The sequence below is a fragment of the Tribolium castaneum genome, chromosome 3 (assembly GCF_031307605.1).
Source record: "Tribolium castaneum strain GA2 chromosome 3, icTriCast1.1, whole genome shotgun sequence".
NCBI classification, from domain to species: domain Eukaryota; kingdom Metazoa; phylum Arthropoda; class Insecta; order Coleoptera; family Tenebrionidae; genus Tribolium; species Tribolium castaneum.
In genome coordinates, this window is record NC_087396.1 from 11,024,017 (window position 1) to 11,046,591 (window position 22,575).

General features: G+C 35.8%; 2 protein-coding genes across 3 annotated transcripts; both read right to left on the bottom strand.

Annotated features, from left to right (window-relative positions):
- Positions 1–939: 939 nt before the first annotated feature.
- spab (space blanket) lies at positions 940–5,533 on the bottom strand. 2 transcript variants are annotated; one of them, XM_008198153.3, is made up of 5 exons: positions 5,379–5,533; positions 3,291–3,432; positions 3,039–3,171; positions 1,824–2,062; positions 940–1,740 (listed from the first exon to the last, which is right to left on the bottom strand). In XM_008198153.3, exons 2-5 carry the CDS (start codon positions 3,423–3,425, stop codon positions 1,606–1,608), a joined length of 642 nt encoding a protein of 213 aa, XP_008196375.1. In that variant the 5' UTR covers positions 3,426–3,432; positions 5,379–5,533; the 3' UTR covers positions 940–1,605. The 2 variants fall into 2 exon arrangements, with proteins under 2 accessions (XP_008196375.1, XP_008196374.1); XM_008198152.3 differs by having other exon boundaries at positions 1,824–2,065.
- A 2,122-nt stretch (positions 5,534–7,655) lies between these two features.
- On the bottom strand, positions 7,656–19,003 carry flz (filzig). Its single transcript, XM_015981987.2, has 5 exons — positions 18,768–19,003; positions 10,218–12,299; positions 8,839–9,210; positions 8,005–8,240; positions 7,656–7,957 (listed from the first exon to the last, which is right to left on the bottom strand). Exons 1-5 carry the CDS (start codon positions 18,850–18,852, stop codon positions 7,787–7,789), a joined length of 2,946 nt encoding a protein of 981 aa, XP_015837473.1. The 5' UTR covers positions 18,853–19,003; the 3' UTR covers positions 7,656–7,786.
- Between the last annotated feature and the right edge of the window lie 3,572 nt (positions 19,004–22,575).

The following is a 22,575-nucleotide window of genomic DNA, read 5'->3' on the forward strand; positions in this document are numbered from 1 at the left end:
AATGACCGGTTTAAAGAAAGAATTCTAATAACTGAACAGTATTTAGTTACTAAATGGTATTTTGGAACAGTAAAAGAACAAAATATTTAGCCAATATTTTTGTTCAGTATCGTGATAATAATGGATAATCCTGAACAAGGCAAGATCGGTTTGGGATCATTGTCCTATTGAAAGACAAACTACAAAGCTCTCCTATTCAGTATAGAGCAACATATGTTTGGGAGTATGTTTCTGTGCACCAATTGTTCCATAGTCTTGTTTATGACATGCAATGGTCGAATGGTCTCACTCCCCCATCTCGGTGCTTTATTGTTGGTGGATTTATTGGAAAATGTAATTTTCTGCTTATCGGACGTCTTCTTAGGTAACCAGTCTTGTAAGAATAAAAAAAAGAATATTTAGTTTTGTCGCTAAATAATATTTTTCAACTTTTAAACTGCTTGGTAAGACTATCTATATGAAACCATGGTTGGACTTATACCAGACTGTTTTACCTACTTTAACTAGGTAATTGTCGTTGATAAACGATCCTAGGAATAATTTTCAGCTCAGGATTTTCTGCAATTCTTTCTCGTCTTCCGATGAAGTTTTTTGTTCTACCTATCCTAAAAAAAATGGCGGTCTTCCTGATTTCGGCATTTTTTTTCTAAATGGCTCATTTTATTAAAGATAAAATTGTTTTGAAAATTTTGAAATTACTTTTGTTTCTGTTATTAATGTGTCATTCAATTTCTAATTTGAGATTATCTCTTGAGCGGATAAAAAACATTCGATATTTTCCCTACACAAGACTATTCGAAGCGGTTTAAGAATACGATCTTAAATATCGCACGAAATTTCCCTTGGAAATCGCTGTCCATAAAGTTGAAATATGACTATTGTGCAGAGAAATTTTTGAGGAGTTCTCTTGCATTTGTTATATGGGGTAAATAAAAGATGTTTGCTGTAGACATTTATTTAATATCTCGTATATGTTTCACAGTAAAGTAATATAACATCAATATAACTATATGATATGTATATTATGATATGTATCAATCTCGTTCCATCGAGAAGTTTGCGCTCAAACATGTGAAGCAGTATTTGAAATCCTTGTCCGCGATTAATTTAGCACTGCTGCTATTTGTTTTCTGCCATTATTCACAACTTAAGTAATTAATCGCGCAAGGTTTCCTGGCGCAAATAATAATAAATCATCACAGTTAGACGGTTAAAAGTTCTGAAATATTATTCTGTAAAATATAACTCTTGTGCGTTCTACGAGAAGCACAATCAGTAAAATCTCCCTTACAACTATATAAGTACTACGATATGTATTTTTTATCATCTCAATACTAAATCTAGGCCAGATTTAAAATTTGATTGAAAACACCTTAAACACTATAAATACCTCAGCCAATATGTAAAATTGAAATCAATACGCTTACGGATGTTAATGCGCTCAAGAACTTACGTTGTACGCTTCTATTGGAGGGCTCGAACTAATACACTAGAATTCCTCAAATCAATAAAACCGTAGTAGTGTACAACAAAAAAACCTAATCGATGTAACCGTACGACGTAACTTCCAAAGTAACGATCAAATGTACATGATTTGTTACAAATTTAGTGCATAGGTCTCTTAAAACCGGCCAGTCCTGTGAGCCTCTTCTCCCCGGCCGTGTGCTGGATGTTGCTTTTGATCTGGTCGGAGGCCACGGGGCCTATGCACACCAGCGGGTCCTTGAAGTACGAGCAAACCTGCGAAAATACCCCCTCATTTTTATCGACCCAATGCCGGAATTGGGTCGCGACCCAGTTCCATCCCGGAGGATTGTGCTCACCTTCCGGGGGGCCTGTCGGTGGCGTCTCTGCAACTGGCAACACAACCCGCGGGAGATGTCGCACTCGCTCGACATGTTGCAGGGTTCGGAGTACTGCTTGTCTTGGTGGACAGGGGGTCTGCAAACACGGGTCGAAACACCTGGCTCTGCTTCCGCACACACCAAGCCCGACTCGCAATCGCTGTCTCTTCGGCACAACTCACCAACTCTGCGCCCGTAAGCAAATAAACACGATCCGACTACTGCAACAAGTTGGCTGAATTACATTAAAGGAATTCTATATCTCAAAGAGCTAATTTAGAATTACGAACTGGTGTCGACTGGAAATGATAAACCCACGCTTTATTTATCTACACCAAAGTTTTCGCGTTTAATCTTTTCACGAATATGTACAATAAAAGAGCCATTAACTGGGCTTAGAGCAAATCAAAACACTTATTGCTTCTAAACGTTTGATGTTTTTTGTCAATAAGCACTTCTTCCGAAGTGAGAAACCAATTTTATTTTTCTTACGACCTTTTTGACAGACTTAAGTGGGCATGAATTTTTAATGTGCAAGTTAAAAAATAACGTTGAAGCTACAGTATGTACACTTCGCATTATACTGATGAATAAAAAAATTCGTAAATTGTTTTGTTCTTTCGTTATTTAGTTCACTAACTATTATTATTATTTTTGCTAAAGTAATAGTTTTTAAAGTTATCATTTAAAAACTACAAGATGTTCAAAAATGCGGTAATTATTCGGGAATCGTAAACGGTTTAATAACTTTAATATGCTAGTTATCTTGGGCAGCCGAGGCCTAGAGGCGCGTAATAGTTATTATAATAATAGGGGGTTCAACAATTTACTTAAAATAACTTGAAATTCTTTTTTTACTTGATAAAGCAGACGGGCATTATTTCCTTCGATTGCAGGAACTTTGTTTGGAAAAATAACTTTTTCGCTTTTGGGAAACTTTGTGCGATCCAAATCGAATAAAAGCTCCGTCAGATTTTTTATCAGAAAGTTGCTTGTGTTGACAGCGAGAGTGCCAACAAAAGAGACAATTTCGGAACTTGCCGTCCGTCATCACTCAAGCAATTTTCCTTCCTTTCCTTCCTATTCTTGCAAGTAGCCCTACACATTTACGTTTTTTTCAAGATTTATCGGGCTGTCCTCGCTGTTGTAACATTATTAAGGTATAAAAGAAACGGGGTAATTCAATGATATTACCTCCATCTACGTCGACACAAACAGAGCCGGGGCAGCAGTGCTCGTTGGCAGTGCACGGTTTCCCATAGCAGGGCTCCTCCTCGCCTTCGTTGGTGTACTCTTCCAAAATTCCCTTGTCTTCGTCGCCCGTTCGCTGAAACCGCATTTCCGTATTATTTACTTCCGTGGTGCGGGTGGGAAAATAAGTGAGTTTTGGACGAGTGATAAAATTTAAATATTCAAGGATTTGGTTGAGATCGAATGGCTGCTGACCTGTATAAAACCTCCATGTCCCCCGTATCCCATGTTTGCGAGCATTTCGGGCGAAAATCTATTAAAAAGACCTCCCCATGCATGTGCTTTATGTCCCAAAAGGCAAGCCGTAAATAGTATGATGAGAGCACGCATTTTTAGTCTGAAAACAACAAAACTAGAGTTATTTACATGAGGCAATTTTCATAAAAGGTGAACGACACGGTGAAGATTTGAATGGTTTATTACGTCAGTGTTTTAATTATAAACGAAATTTATCTAAAATGTTAATTCATCCACCCTTCACGTCGCATCCAATTGTGTTTCGTCTGAAAATGGATACTGTGGAAAATTAATTTACTCGCATAATGAGAAATAAGTTTGCTAGAGTTACGAAAGGCTTGCATGTGTACCCAAATGTATCACATTTCTGTAGCTGAGTATCTGGTGAACAATATTTTAAATTATTTAATTAGTTAATTAAGAGTTAAAATAAAAGAACGCTTTTTCGCATTAAAATAATAAAATTATACATAGCTAACAAAATATTAGATTTAAACTAAAAAAAAATATGTTGAATTTTTTTATCAAAATGCAGTTTTTGTGTGTTACTGAAATCCGACCGACAACTTCCTAAAGTTAGGAGAGAAATACACTGGCTACATATTTTATTTCATACGAGTACTATATGCATTTCAACACACTTTTCAGCCAATAACAAAACTACGAAAACTTACTGAAATTTTGTCAAAAATAGATAAAACAACTACAAAATTATCGATATTTTTTGGACGTTTGAAAACTTTTTTTACAAAAAAATCAGTTTTTTTGCAAAATGTAGCTAAACCCAGGTGAAAATTTATAAATTTGAGTTGAATTAAAACAAATAAAATTAATTTGCTGCATTTGTATTTTATTGATTGGGACTGTTTTCATCCTGAAACACAATTATGTATTTTTTTAATATAAATAAATTGTAAATTTTTAAATGGTGTTATTTTTTTATTGTTATTTATTTTCTCTAATTTGGCACTGTTTCTACTATAGGAAGCAAATGCTTCTAATAAATACCTCGAATTATTTATTATTACATAGAGCTTTCTGTTCTTGTACTTTAAGTTAAAGTGCAGATATCGGTCTTTTGTCCATTTCACTACCAAAATTGCAAATGTGAGGTGGTTTTTGTGAGCGATAGATTTTAATTGAAAAATACAATTTTTATTTAACAAAAAATATAAACGAATGGATTCAAATTTATTTTTTTTTCTAAACAAAGCTTAAATAAAGCTTTTATGAAAAAATGTCTTATAAAACATTCTTTTTTTATTAAATATGGACATACCTATTATTTCTGTTTTGATTTGGGCCAAAATACCAATTTTTGAGGAAGTGTTACTAAAAATGTGCGGTTTTAGACTTTATTTTTTAATTTCAATTCTGTTTTTTATTATTTCATTAACTTCCATTTGCACTGCTGAAAAGGGATGTATTTGCCATTGTTAAACACAATAAAAAAGTTTAATTAGTTTGCACAAGCGTCGCGTAAAGCCCTCGTTATTGTACTTACACGAAATAAAGTTTCATACAATTGTGGTGAAGACTATTTGCAAAACAATCCTTCACAAAATTATTGTTACGAACTTTATCCATTTAAGCTCCAAACTAATAATTAGTTCTAAGTAACAACAGAGAACGTGTTTTGTTTAGACGAAAAGGCTCCTAGACTGGTTTCCACAATAAACAGTGTAAAAAGTAGCTTGTAATATTACTTTTATATGAAAAATTATGGGGTCATGTTAAAAACGCGGAAGTATTTTATGAAATATGGCGCCAAGCTTGACGAAGAAAAATTTAGCCGAAAACCTACCCCTTCCATTTACGTCATTCATTGAATTTCCTGTGCCGAGTAAATAGCCCCATTAATAAATTTTACACTTGGGCTGAAAACGTATTCCTGACACCCCTTTTTTAAACGCGTCCGACAGCTCTATTATTAGCTACTTAAAAGCAAGGAAAAATGTGGAAAACGCGGACAAAGAGGACGAGAAAAATGTGCACCGTTCAAGAGACGCGTTCGTTTTTCTGATAAGTGTGGTTTAATTTACTTACCCCTAGATTTACAAAGCGAAGACTTGTTTAATGTAAAAACAGTGCACCCCCGAATTAAAAAATACGTCAGCACTCACAACCCTTGAAGTGTCTTAAGGGTGACTGTTACGGCACGCTACTGCAGTCTGGATCCATACAGAAATTTCAGTTATATGTCCTGACCTCGGCTGCCTTCGGCCAGGATCGGCCAGGATCACGGCGTGGGTGGCCATGTTGAATGAGGAAGCTTTTAAGCTCGCGATAATGATTTTCGCTTCGACTATTACAATTGTCGCAATTAAAGCAAACGATTTGAAATTGATACTTTGTGTTGCATTTTTTGTACTTTAGTTATTGTGGGTTTAATTAAGAGACGTCACCGTCTCGGCTTTGTTGCACGGAGGTTGGATCTAAAAATATGCTCCTTGAACTTGAGAGCTTTTACGTTTGACAATAATTTCTGCTGTTTGAATAGCTGTCGAGGATAAGAATAAATCGCCCTTGAATCGCTCAATTTCAGATTATCAAGCTTTCAGCTTTGTTGCTCTCTAAAAGCAAAAAACTTGTTAGTTTTCCTATTTTTGCATCGTTTTCAGGTTCTGAGCTTTTTCATGCATTTAATGAGAAATCGCATGTCTGGCAGGATATCAGCTTCTGGCATTTTTTAAAAGGTCAGGTCAGGATAATTCCGTCATCTTTATATACTTCATCTGAATGTTAATTTTCTTATGGTTGATGGATTTCATCTAGCTTTTCTAACACAAGTTATCGATTTTTTTACTATTTTATGCGGGTCAGGGATTCAAGAACGAACACTTACAAAGAGATGAAAGACTTGCAATAATTACCTTTTTACAGCAACTAAAGTTAAAATTCAGAAATATGATAAATTAAACAGATGAAATGATGAAATATAATGAGGAGCTTTGAGAACTGCAGTCTTGCAGTTACTAAAGCTTTTTTAATTCTTCTGCAATAACAAGGTGCTTTGTTTGTCTGCTTTAATCAGAGTAATTTTATTTTGAATCTAATTAAAACTAATAGATAAGCAGCTTAATGATTGTGAAAAGCATAAATTAAAACTAGCGTTTCTTTGTTCTCATGTTGTGAAATATTAGCAGAGTCATTGTCGAAATGCAAAATTTAATTATTACTTATTCGTTATTATATTATTATTTTAGGATGAATTTTTTGCAGCAAATATACAATACATCTTTATGCCAGTGGCAAATAAGCAAGCTGTTATAATATGTTTTAAATATTTTTTATTAGGTACTACCTTAATTAGTAGCAAAATCTAAAGCATGTTAGAGAAAACAAAGGTTTTTAGAACCAAATATCAAACTGTTGATAACAATACTGAATTTAATTTTCGGAAATATCGCCTCGCATTAACTTCCAGCATGCAATATTCCTTTCAATGAAACTCAATCTAGGTATGAATTAAACCCAATAATAATTTAAATCAATTGAAAATCGCGTTGGTATTGTTCAAAAAATTAATTTTAATTACAACTCTGTTGTGATGTTATTACCGAAAATCGCCTGGAAGCAAAACGAGACAGAACATCAAATTGGTTTTATTGATCGCAGAGACATCGAGTTCGTGCTTCAAAAACTAATTTTACTAGTCTTAAAAAATATTTGCTTTAATTTATTAATTAACAATATCTTAGGTCAAAGAACGTAAAGTGCGTGGGGAATGATTAATTAGTTTCGACGACACCAAACCTCTGCTGTTGTTATTTACAGCGTCTATTTAATGTGTGTAAGTAATTAGTTCAGGGGAGAATCATTATTATTAAAGTAATATGATGTAGACCATTATAACGAATTCATGATGTGTCTGAAATTTCCTGTCGCTGATGGAAGGTCATTTCCGCTCCCTCCGGTTCGTAATTTTCAGCAGGGGGAACTTTTTCTTAATCTGATGAGCACAATTACCGAATTTATGTTGCCTCAAGAAGTTTTAACTGTTATTGCAATCTAGAGCGTTAATTAAAAAAAATTGAAGAAGATCAAAAACAATTTGTTGCTTGAAAACAGAGACGGAATCAAATCTGATGGATGAAAATTGGGTTAAAGGGAAAAAAGTTATTTGCCTTTTGCAAAATGTTTTTCTCACCCGACAGTGATGGATCGGGCATCAAATACACTTATAGAAGCTAGAAAATGTGTTAGTGACACTGTTTACTAAAAAAGCTTTTCCGCACCAACATTGGGTAGGTACATCGAATGGCTTCAATTAACAAATTAATAATCAAACGGTAACAAATGTTAAAAGGATTAAAAGAGTGGTTTTTAATAAATTAATATATTACTTAAATAATTAAATAAATAAATACATAATTACAAAACACTCAACATTTCTCTAAATACTCGTATCTTTAACACGGTAAAGTTCATCACATGGGCACTTTTGAACATCGTTAACTGGTATCGATTCCGGTTATAGCAACAATCCAAGGTTTGAAAAACGTCGTCCTCATGTACACCCCCGGCAAATAGGGCGCCGCACATTTGATCCCATGCGACACCGTCCCTGCTAATTGATACCTTCCATCAGGCCTCTGCAGGACGAGAGGGCCTCCCGAGTCGCCCTATGAAAACACAATAAATTTTCGGAAATATCTCGGTGCAAAATTACCTCGCAGGAGTCCTTTTGGCCGTTTGCGTATCCCGCACACAGGAACGAGTCCAGGATGACTTTGGAATGTCCTGCTGTCCGGAACATTTCCTGACAGACGTGGTTTTCCATAATTGGGACTTGCACTTCTTGGAGGACCGACGGAACGCCTCCGCCGTACTTGAGACGACCCCATCCCGTCACCGTGGCCATTCTGCCAGTGAAGTCTTCACCGTCGCGAGGTAGACAAATGGGGACTGGAAAAAAGCTGTTTAAAAAAGAGAAAAATGTTTCGGAGAAATTGGAGCAGTTGTATTTCATCAGCGTGATGCGTTTTTTGCTCGTAAATAGAAACGCTTTCGTCTGATTGAATAGTTTCAGGCGCTGATATTCATGTTCTCAAACAGCGGAGAGATCCGTGATAACTGATAAGAAATTTAACTGGGTGAATAATTTTTCGTAACAATTGTAAACTAAACTGACGCGAACACAATACGTATGTTCGGGAAAGCTTGGAGCGATTTGTTTGGAAGCTTTTCGCGTGTAATGTTTTAATTCGTTGGCAAAATCGTAATGCTAGTTTGGATGAGTCTGTGCCGAGCGGCAAAGTGGGCCTCCATAACCAGATCGCGGAATTTGTTTGTGTGCGTGTTAGGTAAACCGTCTGCTAATTGGAATTTGTGGGCCCACAATCGGCATCTTTGTAATGGATCAGCGAACCGTTCCGATGATTATAATAGAAAGTAGCCAGCTCGCACCCAGGTACACACTCAAACTGAATCATAATTGACCGTCTACCTACTTTTCAATTTGCGAAAATACCGTTGGGTGGGCAAATAAAAAAACGAAACTTACTGATATGTGCGTCGAATTTGACCGGCGATTCCAGTTCGAGCAAAGCCAAGTCGTTTTCGAACGTGGCAGCGTCGTATTTTCTGTGGACGATAACTCTTCTAACGTTCCTACTGACCGGTCTTCGACTCTCGAGGTCTCCGGAGATGTCGAATTCGCCGAAGACGGCCACTAAAGAGGCCAAAAATCCGGGCTGGCAATGGGCGGCGGTCATTACGTATTTGTTACTAATTAGAACACCGCCGCACTTATTCTTTGTGAAGAGGCCCAGCCAGGTCGACTCACGCACGAGCACTTGCCAGGGAAATTCGCCGAAAGTCGCCCCTTTACCACCGACTATTCTTCCGGTTTTCAATAAAGGTCTTATGCCACATTCTGGAAAAATTATATTATTAATATACACTGCTACAGCCAATTTGGTTTAGAGAAATCCAGTCTTTTGGTAATTTTGTTTTGCAAGTTTTGTATAGTAATCATATAATTCATCGCAGAATGTGGAGTAAAAACTCAACATTGTTGGACAAAGTTCTTTATTAAAAAAATACAAAACACAGGTACCTTTTACCCACATTGCGCGTAACCATACAACAACAGGTTAATAAATAACAATAAATACTTTACAAATCATTAAACAAAATTACCTAAAAATTAGAATTGGCAATATTATAAGTTAAAAAAATAAATAAACAATAAATAATAAACAATAACAATAAATCTATAACTAAATTGCCCTTTCTTGTTATCACAATTGATATAGGAATGGGTCGAAGACGGCATCTTCTAACAGTTAGTGGCGCTTCTTGAAGGCTGTTACTCGTCTTCTAGTCTTATCTGTGAATAATGAATTATTTAATTTGTAAAGTGACAGTAAATTACAAATCTAAGCAATTCGTAGTTTTCCACTGAAAACATAAATATTTACTCGCAAGAAGCGTAATTTACGTGAAAATGTTGATTTGCATTTTATAAAAATAAAAATGAAAAGCAAATTAATCTATTAGGGTGAAAATCTATTAATTACTGCGTTTCGCGGTATGAATATGCATTTGAAATGCCTCTATTGTTTGAAATAGATTTTCCAAATCACACAATAACTTTGCGCTTCAGACTATGTTAATCAAACAAATTCTATAACCTGAATTTGCTGTTAACATTCAATACATCCTTTGTTTTGTAATTTATGTCTAGTCAAACTTAACTGTAATTTATGTTGTTTCATTTGGTTTGTTAACCACACCCGGGAGTAATGATCTTTGCGATATAATATTTGTAATACGTATTGATTATTTATAAAATGTTATTGCCAATTTTTAGGTAATTCTTAATCGTAGATAAAACGCCGAAATTCTCGTCTAGAAGTACAAATTAAAAAAATTACTTACGATCTCTGTATTGCTCCGAATCCGGGAGAACATTTTCCTCTTCAATGAAACTCTCTGTCGTCGTTTGCGGCCTTTTCGTAGTTTTCGGCCTCTTCGTAGTAGTTGACGGCCGCTTTGTAACTGTTGAAGACGGTCTTCGAACTGTTGTTGATCTCCTCGTCGTTGGTCTCGTAGTCACTGGTCTTGAAGTCACAGGTCTGAGTGAAGTGGGTCTTGATGTTGGTTTCGACGCTGGTTTTTTCGTTGTAGTACCTTGTTTCTTGACCGGTTTTTTCGTCGTAGTGTCAGCTATTGTTGTGTTTCGATTATAGACAACATCCTTCAATCCATCGAACGGTTCCTGCAACCCTTGAATAATCTTATTCACAAACGACTCAACTTTGGTGTTCAACGCCTCGTCTTCAATGAACGCCGGAGTGGTTATATCCTCATCGCTGAGGACTGGATTGGACATGTTCAGGTTCGGATTGCGAACTGGGGGGAAATTGACCAACTGGTCTGGATTTGCTTCAACTTCAACTGCACCATTGTTGTAATCCAGAGGATTTAAAGAGCTTGAGATACTGGGCTTGGGGGTGATCAACACCGTGGGTAGGGGTCGTTCACTGGTGCTGTAGATGTTTTGAGTGACGTGGTTGTTGATTGTGACGCTGTTGATGGGTTTGTTGTTTGAGTTCAAGCTGGGTCTGGCGTAGGGAGGTCTAGGGGATGAGTAGATGGATCCAGACGGTGGTCTCGGTGTTGTGTATAGTGGAGATCCGGAAGAACCGTATTCGGGTTCATCCAACGGCCGTCGTGTTATTACATCGTCTTCAGTCACCGGACTTAGGACTATTAAGGTTGGTGCCGGACTTGGGAAAGTTGAAAACTGGCCAGGTGTTGACGTAACGGCAAATCCAGGCCCTGCGATGTGTGTGTTGACAGTCGACGCTGGATTTCGTGTTGGGATGCTGCTGTAGACGTAGGAGGTAGATGGAGGTCGAGTTGAGAGGAAGGCAAGAGGCGAATTAGCGACAGTACTGTGTCCTGCTGGTTTCGGGGTACTGCTGGAATCGTACGGTGTTGTAACCCTGATAGTTGTAGTTTTCCTATTTGTATTTTTCGTGGGTTTAGTCTTTCGTTTCGTGGTACTTATTGGTGTTGTTGTCCTTCTGGGTTTCAATGTTGTACTAAAGACATATGAAGTGGATGGTGGTTTCTTTGACGTTGTTGTTGGAGGACTATAACCCGGTCTTCTGGTCGGGGTTGCACTAAAGACATAGGACGTCGATGGTGGTTTTTTCGAAGTTTGTCCATAGTACGGGTTATTGGTGGAAGTTTCATTCAACATTTGCAAAATATTTACAATCGAGTCGATTTCTTGCGTTTTATTTGGTCTAGCTGTGTGAGATATCGTCGGTACTAAAACGTACTTATCAGTATCGGACGGTTTTGATGGTTTTGGTCGGAAAACTGGTTTCTGGTACCCTGGCGATGGTGTATAATGCGATGGTGCGTTGGATACAGAGATATGAATTGTTGGCATTTCTGAATATGGCACTGTTGTTTCATCGAATCTCATTGTCGTCTTTCTGTCTTCCATTACGGAGCCTTTCGTGGTCATTTTAAAATCACTGGGACTAATACTGTTGCTGATTCCGTGTAAGATCATCGTTTCCGGAGCTGTGGTGTGTGTAACTCCTGTTGTGGAGAATTTAACTTGATCTTCACTGATTTGTACCATTGCATTGTCCTGTGCAGTTGGTAACACTCCGGGATTAAGCAACGTCTGGGTGATTTGTGACACTCCACTGGACATTATCTCATTCGGAGGGGGAAGTGTTGAAGATGAGACTCCATTGCTTATACTTGTGACAGGATGGAGATCACTTTCTATTAGTTCTCCTGACGCTCCTGCTGGCAATTGGCAGCAAGCGCCGAAGAGGAAGCCATCCATGCAGGCTCCGACCACTTGGCCGTTTCTCTGGCTGCATTCATGGTTGAACATGCAAATATTAGGGCCTCCGAGAGATGTGGTTGCTTTTCGTGTCGGTTTACAGAAACGAGGCGTTATCCTGTATCCTCCAAACAGCTTTTTCGACTCTGAAACAGAAAATTAATTTCAGCGACATTGTTCCCATGGGAGCTTTTCGATTGGAAGTATGTACCTAGAATTATTTTTACAGTATTAATTCAGCAAAAATAACCGGTTAGTTTGCTGGAAACGTTCCTTCGTTTTGTTTTTTAAACTAGGATTTGTAGCGCTCGCTTGCAATAAATCAATAAAAGTGGACAGTGCCCGGTTAAACGATTCAAAATTTTAATGAAAGGAAAACATTTTGTAACGTTCGATGACTTTTTGTGTAAGCGTTAAATTTTATCCGGAATCGACGGCTATATTTATCCGGGAGGCTATTTGGGAAGGAAATGGGGATATAAAATGTAGTGCAGGCGTTAAATTGCTTTTGCTGCCACGTTTTTGCAGCAGAAACGGTCGTTTGCACAATAAAAGCTTGTTCACACCTTCTCCGATACATTTTTGGAATATCCACTTTTGACACAATCACATTAGCCTCTGTAGGTTTCGCTACCATTTCCTAAATGAGCTTCCGACTTCCAGTTATTTTAATTCGCGCTTCGAATTTAAAACGCTTTGTTCACTTATTATCCCAATGGAGGTGGCTTAAGAGTGCAATAAGTGCAATCAATGTTTTAAGTGTTCCCTAGAGCGGGAGTGATACTTGAGCTAAAAAGCATTTTGTTTAGATAGAAAACAATGCATCTTTACGATATTTGTATTCACTTAACATAAATTAATTATCCATAAATAATCGCGACTTGTCACACTTTCTTCGGCATAAATTTATTAGCTTAATTAAATAATATTGCCTGGACTAATAGCGACATTGACGGCATATGGTCTCGAGGAAAGCGGGGCATGAAAATATGGTGTTCCGTTTTGGTTTTGGGTAGGTCTTTGGTGGTAAAATTAGTAACAATGATGTCACTTCTTATTCATATGGCTGTAGGTTTATGTTTTTTTTTGACCCACAAATACCGGAAGCTTCGATGCCTCGCTTGTGGAATGCTCTGACTCACCTTAAATATCTTGCCTCAAACAAGGATACTTAAACTCAAAAAGGACATGTTCAGGAATTTAGTCGTTGTTTTGAATCGTGCCCTTTTAAGTAAATCTTTGATCTCTTGCCTTTAGAGAAGGCAACACCTATCGAAAATTTTCATTAAAGATTATCGATTTAAACACCTTTAGGCTAAAGAAATTTTTAGACTTTATCGCTTACTCATCTATTCTTGACCGGTAAAGGCAGTCATTTTGGTCTAAATATTCAAATCACGATTTGACTTACGGAAAAGTGCGCATAAACTACAATTTTAAAGCGCTGTAATAAATTCATTTGGCCTGATTTCTACCCGAGACCTACTTGAGTGGGAAAATCAAAAAAGCTCTCCTTTTTTCCTCTCCTGGAAACTGCACCAATTTCAGCGAAAGTACTATTCGTTACAAACAATCGGAAACCAACTCGTCATCTCGCAATTTATTGATGAACCGTAAATAACGTGTCGCTCATTTTACCGGTTTATTTTATTTTTTCCTGCTAAACAGCACTTTTATTTATTTACTGTAAACTGACCAAGCCTGTTTCTGCAACATTGTCCAGCTTCAAGCTAACAAAGTTGCATTTTTCAGCTAATGTTTAGTTGCTAAATGTGTCCTTCACGCTGTTCGTGCTTTTTCGGGTCAGTTGCACTTACTTTCCTGCAGCTGATGCGGTCACGTAGTAGGCCAAGACAACTCGGAATCCGGCACACATCGCAGGAAAGGGAAGTTCGAAGAGTTGCGGTTTTGATTTTTACTATTATTTGAAATAATCGCGTCTTACTGACCCAGGGATGCGAGCCTTGATTTCGCCCGATTTGAGTCCGATCGAAAAGACGATAATACGGTTAATTAGTGAAGTAAACTCTCGGTTTCAGTTGAGGCGGTCGCAGAACGAACGGAACTTCGACTAGCTAATTTGAAACAGTTATTTTCACTGCTAGTGCTAAAAAGGAGAGCCAATAGGTAGTCAGAACAAAAAGGTTTGGATTGCATGTGCGATTTGAGCTTGCAGAATGTTATCATATTTTTATTATGGGAGGATTTAGGCAGTAGGGTTTAGACATTTTGTCTGCAGGTGAAATAGACCGTGGAGGATGGACTAAAACTCCAAATAAGTGACTAGGCAGTTCAATTCAGTGCGCTTGCTGAATGGAATTCCAAGTTCATTTTGCTTTTAAAGGACGAAAAAAATGAACTCGATTTACTATCGTTTGGTAAACCGCAAATAATGATCCACCATTCAGTTTTTTATTACATTTTTTACGCAACAAATTTCTTAAATCTGGAAATATTGACGAGGATTTTTAATTATTATACCTATTTTTATGAAATAAACGCACAAGACAAAGGTATACGATTACGTATTTTGGTGTCATGTCTTTATTATATTTTACCGTTTCTTTGTAAAGTGTGAAAAATAGAAAAGGTAACTATAAAGTTGTAAGGGTTAAAGATCATGACCTCCTTGCAAAATGGGTTTCTTCTTGAATCACGGACATGTTAATCTGCAAACGTTTTTGCTTTTATTTCCATCTTTTCTCTTGTCGATAGCAATTTTTCATTAATTTGACTGTTCATTATTTAACCATTACTAAATTTTTTCGTACATACTTTGTAGATTGATAAAATAAATTAAAGTCATTAGTGCTACAGTTGATTGGATACAAACATTAATTTACGAATTACATACATACCTATTATCAGAGAGATATAAATAGGTATACAAAAATGATTTTCTCGTCAGATCTACGGCAACAATTTCCTCTTTTATTATTTATTTTGCTTCCTATTATTGGCTAAATAATGCAAACATTAAACAATAATTTTATAAATCATGATTATTTCCAAATCGACTATAATTTAGAGAATTTTCGAAGTGCATTTATCATTATTTGGATAACACTATTGGTCAACAGTTTTATTATCACATGGTCGAGAAACCCGTTACCAAAAACGTTTTAATTGTTTCTCTAGCTATCACATTTATTGAATACATTGTATTTTTATTATGCGTTGTCCACCTGTTTAAGACCGAATCCGTTTGTGCTACCACCTCTCAAAGCATCTTTTGTTAAATTTAGCAGAATGCCTTTTGAATTTTTGATAAATGGTTGTCTGAAATTCAGGGTCAGCGAACTTCGAGAGCAAGGACTCGAAACTTTTCCCAGTAGCGCAATAAAGTGTAAGCTCCAACAGGATGCATTATCAAAGCTTTCACGGGAAGAGCCCGAAACGAAACCATAATAGCAGTGCGACATAATGATTTATACACTATTTCATACAGTAGCAAAAATGTTACGATTAGTGTGTTATTCCGAATGCCAGGAGGTCGTCCTTCGTGTCTTCTATTGTTATCAACCTGTCCAATTTGTTATCATAACTGGATTACCAGGGACTGACGTATCGGGACAGGTAAATTGTGTAGCAAATTAATTAAACAATGCTAGTCTCGAAGCGGGCAATATAATTTAATTACTTCATCCCACACGTTCACGGTTTTAAAATGACTCGACGGTGCTCACACAAAATGCACAAGATTAAAGCTAAATGAATATTCATTTTGTGAAATGCTAGTGGACGATAAGGTCTCAACTAATTTGTTCGGCCGCAAGCACATTTTTATCTGCTTGTTGTAACGTAAATAATTTTCGTTTGAATTATGCTCTCAGGGAAAAGATGATTGTTTAGGATTCTGTCAGTCCAATCGTTTCCAGTTCGAGTAAATTTCCTTTAAGCTTTGTGTTAAATGGCTGATGTTTTTGAGGAATGACAGAGCTTTTGCTTCAAAGCGGTGAATGCTCGCACAGTTGCGTCAACTTGATATGATATAAAAAATTGTTTTAAATATTTTGTGTGACCCAATTAATGTCTTTGCACTCTAATTACTGCAACGAAGCTAATTTAAGTGATGTTTGTGGCATGTGTCTTTCAATAAAACATTAAAGTCTAATTATACTAAACTATATATTCACGACACGTAAAGCAGCCTTAAATTTTAACACAGTATGATTTTGATGAATTTATAACTAAATACCGTGCCTAATTGAGACCTGCAGATGCCTTCTTGTGATCTAGTGTAGAACAAATCTGTGTCACATTTAAATGTTGCAACCTTTGAATTACCACAAAAATTTAATTGTCCATTCTACTAACCCATGACATGCAATAACCTTTGTATCGCCTCTATTTCGCCAGTGAAGGTATCAGTTTTTCGCTGATTGAACAATAACAAAAGGAAAGCAAGAAAGGTAGATGTGGGAATGTGGGCATTCGCTCCATAAGTGGCATGAATCTTGATAAAGAAAATAATAACTCTATCAGAAGTGAATAGAAATTCGCGTATCGTATTGCCTACTTTGCAATAATAAACATACACGTGTTCGATTTGATGCTTTCGTTGAGCACGTTTATAAACATTATTCATGTTTATGATGGAAGTGTTTATTTTGCCATCATGGTAAGGAGATATAATAATGGTTAATGGATGTTTCAATGAGTTTAATTTCTCAAACAATTAATTTCGCTCATCATTGAATTGTAAAATATTGACGCAAATGGGATGATTACTGATTACCTTAATTAAGCGAAACATCAAAATATGGGATTGATTGGACTGATGAGCAAAGCAATGTTGAGTGATTTTTATGATTGGAGTAAATGAATTTCTGTTACGACTTGAGAGAATGAATGCATCAGCTAGATAGATGATTCGAGTCAAGATGCTTTTAACTTAACGTGTAAAACTTTATTTATGTCAAATGATTTATTATTTATTAACTAAACTACATATAAACCTAATTTAAAAATACGTATTTGAGCTAAATCTTTCTTTCTGTTATTGTACACCTGAAATTCTTTAGCTACCCTGCAGATATTTCTTTCATTACGTACGTAATAAATAAATGGGTACCTATTATTATACAAGGTAAGTCTGATAAAAGTGTTTTTGTATCTCAAAAACCAATGATCGCACAGAACCAACTATGCATGTGATATTTTTACAATTTATTTCAATTTCTTAGTTAATTAATGAATTAATCATACTAATAATACAAATTAGCATAACTGTACCTAAGGTAAATCGCTACATAAAAACAATTTATTATCTAGTTAGATTAGAAGCGTTTTAATAAATGAAAAAAAGGACCAATTTTATTTTCTTTTCATTGTTATTTCTTATGTCATTCTAAAACAAACAATACTCAAATGCTTTCTTAAATGTTGTTTGTGCAAAAAATACGTAAAAAAGTTGGTGCTTAGTTAATTAATGTTTTATTATTTTTAAATAATATTTTATAATAGGTAATTCTAGAAAAATTCTGAAAAAATAAACAAAACGAAAATAACGTAACCGAAAAAAAAAATTGAAAAATTCCTGGATAGGCAGGTACTTAGTTTTCTAAGGTCTTGCTTGATAAGAGGTCCATTAATTGCTGGATTTGAAGAATTTCTTTCCTTTGCAAGTGGAATTTATCAACGGTGTTGAAGTTTACAGTAGATAAGTGTACCTATTTACATAAAATGTTCTGAGTTATTTAAAATTATCAACCAGTAACTTACAGAAAATATTTTTTCGAGATAGGTTATAGAAACTGATTTTGTATAATGATTAATAGTGTTATATATTTTTTAATAATTTTTATTTCTGACTACATTAATTGGCAATAAACACCTACAGGTCCTAGTGGGACCTTAATAGGTGTAAATAAAAATCAAACATTAGATACGAAATAAATTTTATTTACATGCCGAGTAATAAGTGTGTTATTGAGGTTTGGATCAAACAAAAGCATGTGGTATTTACATTTAATTTGTAGCTAATAATAATTAACGCTGATTTTATTTGCTTTTCTTAAAGCGTAGATGTGTTTGTTACTCTTCGGTAAATAGCCATTAAACCTTGCTTTGAAACGTGTTCCTACGACGATTCGAAAATGTAACAGGTAATTCATATTGTTGTGCACCTTATAATAATATTAGTAGAACGTAACGTTTTGTAGTATAAAATGTAAACATGTCAAGTTAAATGTGGCTATCACGTGACTTTTGATGTGTCCCCATCACGATATCGAAAATTAACCGTCCTTTCTTAATTAATCTAATGAATTCAGCACGGAATAGCATTTAAATAATTTAAAATTCCCAATCGGTTTTAGCATTAGACTAAATCAAGAATGTTAACCGTAATAGTGGTCGTATCTCAATTTCGGTTACCATTAGCCTAGATTCGGCAAATGCATTGGGTTTTTCTTTATTGTCATTCAGTTCCTGGTTCTAATCAAGTTACAGAAACAAATATGCTGGTCGTGTGATAGAGTAATAAGTTGGAAGGCCTCATTATAACTTTATCTCTGCCACTCTTGTTTGTTTTGATCGCCATACCTCGCTCTGTAATTGCGTTACCTAGCCCATGGTTGTAATTACTGCCGGGAGAAGTAATCGCCACTTACCTCTTCGGTTGCTTCCCCCAAATTCGATTTCCACAGCCAGTACAGAATGCAACAGACACAAACACACAAAGACGCTATACTTCATTTTGGCGATTCTAGTCAATGTCTAAACCGAATTGAAACTAATGGGCATGTTGCGATTTCGGATTTGGACACTCATTGACGAAGAGGCTCTTCGTGGCAAAACCCGCGGTGGTGAGGAGCCGGTAGATGACTGAAGACTTGCTGCTGGTCTGTCGGCCACCAGAGCATCCCAAGTGGGTCACTGGGACAGTGTAGCGGTCTTCCTATGGCACCTCCTGCCCCGCTGGTATCGTGCATACACCTGCTACAAGACGATGTCAATTGTACGAAATTATGGCTACCTCGAGCCTCTTGGGTGCAACCGAACGCTTTCGCTCGGCCATTAGGCACATCCTAACCGATTTTCTCACATTCCACTATTTTCCGAAAAATGCGCTTCGAGAAAGTCGCTTTTTTCAGCCGAGGGTCGGCCCATAAAGTACCATTTGCAAAATTCCTCGCATAGTTACACCGTTTTATGTCACTTTCTTCAGTGACTAGGCTTATTGAAGTGGATACCTTTTTGCTGATTGACAGCGACGCCCGATGCTACAAAAAGATGACAATAGTGAAAACGTGACTACATTTTATTCTCGAGAAAGTCAATTTGAAAGTCAATTTCGAACCCTATTCAAGAGGAAAAAGGGGATTAAAAATCGCAAACGTTGCTGTTTAATTGTTGGTTTTAATTGTGAATTGTCATCTCATAACTAATTTAATTCCCGAGTAATTGTTGTGGAATTGTGATAAAATTTCTCTGACACATTTAATCAACTGCGCCCGATGGGTTCCAGATTAAAATTGTTGTAGAGTGGAATTCACGGCTGGAAATGTGCGTTTTTAAAGTGGAGTGAGTTCATTCAAGTGTTGTTGCATGTTACACGGTTCAGCATTACGTACTTAATTAGGTAATAAATGATTGTTTATAATTGAAGTTAAATCAGATCGTTTATGTAGTTTAAGCTGGCTTTGTCTATACGGAACAGGCCCTAAGGCTGCTGGCTTGGGGCCACACAGGAAGTAATCGATCTTGTTTTAAGGATATCCTCAAGCGTTAGAAGTTACGTGTACATCTGCTATTTCAGAATAGTATTTGGGTCATATATGACCACTCTGTTTCAACAGGTCAAGAATGCAATGGAGAAGCTAATTTCGGTAGTTTATATGTAAATACTTATCTTAAAACCAAAAAAAAAGTTATAATGCTCTGAAAATTATTTAAGTGTTTAACAAAAGATTATTCATTGTAAACACGTGTTATAAACAACGTCGTCCCACTATTAAGAATACTCGACACATAAATGAGTGTTTAAAATGTAAATGCACACAAAATTTTGAAAACTCCTTGAAATATTGTTTCAATCATCGTTGTTTTACTGTAAAAATTTACAAATGCTAATTTATTTATTTTTATTAAAATAGACATTTCTTACCAACCACAAAAGAGATTATTACTTTACCACATAAGTATACTTTAAACCACTAGAGTAAAATACTCCTCACTGCAATTTATTTGTTTAAAATATAGAAAGTAGGAAAGATAAAAAGGGAAATTTATGTTTTTATTGTGCCATTAGGTTTTTACAGTATTATCAAAATATGGGCTTAATTTCTACTAGTATGATGTTTTTTATTAACTTTTCGTATGTTTTAAAAGGCTATAATTTTATAATAAGACTAAAAGAGGGAATAAAGTACGAGTTTTTTTCCAAAATTAGCCAAAATTTTTGTTATTGTTTAAACGTAATTGTCTGGTGGAGCTTTTTTCAGCTTTTTTCTAAAGCTAGGTTGTCCTAACTATAACTAACTATAGGCTGTTAATTGTGGTGCTACGAGTATGTTATAACTTCAAGTAAATTTGTAAGTGTAAAGTCGTAGTAGATAATTCTACTTTAAATTCATTATTAGCTGATAAGACTTTTCGGCCTAGTACGGCAGTATAGGCACTAGGCAGTCTAGTACTATGGATTTTTTTCATCAAAGAATCGTTTATTCAGTCTTAATATCATAACTTTTACATCTCAACTACTGATTTAGAAAAAAACATCTTTATTAATTGAAGTTTAAATTAATTTATTTTTAGGCTCAGACAAAAAATATCAGCTGTGTAAACACATAGGTATGTTTTGTAGAACTTTCATGCATAAATGTCCTGCATATAAAGGATAATAAATTTGTGAGCTTTTGATTTTCACGTTTGATAGCATTTACTGCATTTTGTTACGATGTTTTATCATTTAATTATGCTTGTCTATTGTTAGATTTTTTGAATGAACATAAAGTAAAAAGAGTTTTTAAATAATTTATTTATCTTCATTATTAGTGGTACGTATCGTTTCCTATCAACGTGCATACCTAATTATCGTTATTAATTTCATTTGATTAGTAATTATAATGTTGAATTTCAATAATTTTAACGATTTTAAGTAAAAGTCATTAGGTACGAGAGCGCTCTAAAAATATGCCAGACCTAGAATCCTACTTATTTTCCGCCAGACAAAAAAATTGATTTTGTATTTTTTCAGAAAGCAATAGAGTAATAATGCCTAGACTTGTGGCCGAGTTATTTGTCACAAGCTTTTGTACCTATCTAAAATCGTTTTCGTTTCAATTCGGTCCGAGTTTTCGTCTTAAAGGAGGCAATAAAAATTTCCAACACGTCGATATAAATCGATGCAATCAAAGAAACGTCGCATCAAGCTTTCCATCAACCTACGCGTTTTCATTTTCCAGTTAAGAGAAAATTAAAGCGAACACGAGCGTCGTCATTAGGGTTGGGCTTTAGTTGCCCCCGAGGAGAAAAAATAATGGGTGCTAATTTACAACACGGTTTTCAGTTCAGTGATTAATGGTGCTGAGACGCAAAATTTGGCACGATTTGTTTATAATACGCCACACTTTTATTAGAAATAAAAGAGAATGTTGAGATTGTTAATTGTAACGTGCACACGACATGAATAAAGCGTGCAAGTTGTTAAATTCCCCTGATCATACGGTATATTGTCTTTGTGACACTTTCGTGTGAGTATGAAAAAATTAATGGAAGATAAGCTGAGTAGAGCTTCGTGGGGCACAACTCGAAGAATGTTAACGAGGAAATTGCAGCGAAATTATTTCTCACAATATAAACCAGTGCACATGGTCATTACCATAATTTTTTAATACAATTATTGAAAATGAGATATGGGAAGTGGGTTTAAGCGCTCGGATGTAGATCAATGCTCGACATTGTTTTAACTTTACTCAAGTTTAACAAATTTGTGGACCTTTCTGTCGTGGGCGTATAATAACAAACCTAATTAAGACAAATTGGGTTTCACCCAGTTCCTGAGAGGTAGCAGAAAGATGAATGTTTTTGTCTCCTAGTGCTGCATCAGCCTGATTCTCCTATTCTTCGTGATAAAAATAACTCACTTTGCTAGTTACGGGCTAGGCAGTAATATTTTATGCATTATCTTCATGTAATACGTTCGTGGTAAATAAGGATAATAACAGTCTATGCACTGACATTGACCCTGATTTAGCGTACTTAAGGAAACATAAATCATGCTAATGCTTTGCTGTATCAACGAGGGATAAGAAAATTACTTCACATTAGACCACAGTTTGGACAACTTTCCTTATCGCTAAAATATTTAGCGTCAAGAAGGAGCGCATAAAACTGCATCAACCAAATTGCGTCAGTGAATTTGCGCTCGAATTTGGATGCTATTACCTCTAACGTCATAAATTTGTATTTAGGATT

Excerpts from the sequence above, each read along its gene's own strand:
- spab (XM_008198152.3), bottom strand. The coding sequence starts at position 3,425 with ATGCGTGCTCTCATCATACTATTTACGGCTTGCCTTTTGGGACATAAA. Across the intron at positions 2,066-3,038 it reads TTGTGTCGACGTAGATGGAG|TAGTCGGATCGTGTTTATTT; the intron begins GTAATATCATTG and ends AACTTGTTGCAG. Across the intron at positions 1,741-1,823 it reads ACCGACAGGCCCCCCGGAAG|GTTTGCTCGTACTTCAAGGA; the intron begins GTGAGCACAATC and ends GTATTTTCGCAG.
- flz (XM_015981987.2), bottom strand. The coding sequence starts at position 18,852 with ATGAAGTATAGCGTCTTTGTGTGTTTGTGTCTGTTGCATTCTGTACTG. Across the intron at positions 12,300-18,767 it reads TGGGGGAAGCAACCGAAGAG|AGTCGAAAAAGCTGTTTGGA; the intron begins GTAAGTGGCGAT and ends TTTCTGTTTCAG. Across the intron at positions 7,958-8,004 it reads GCCAAAAGGACTCCTGCGAG|GGCGACTCGGGAGGCCCTCT; the intron begins GTAATTTTGCAC and ends GTGTTTTCATAG.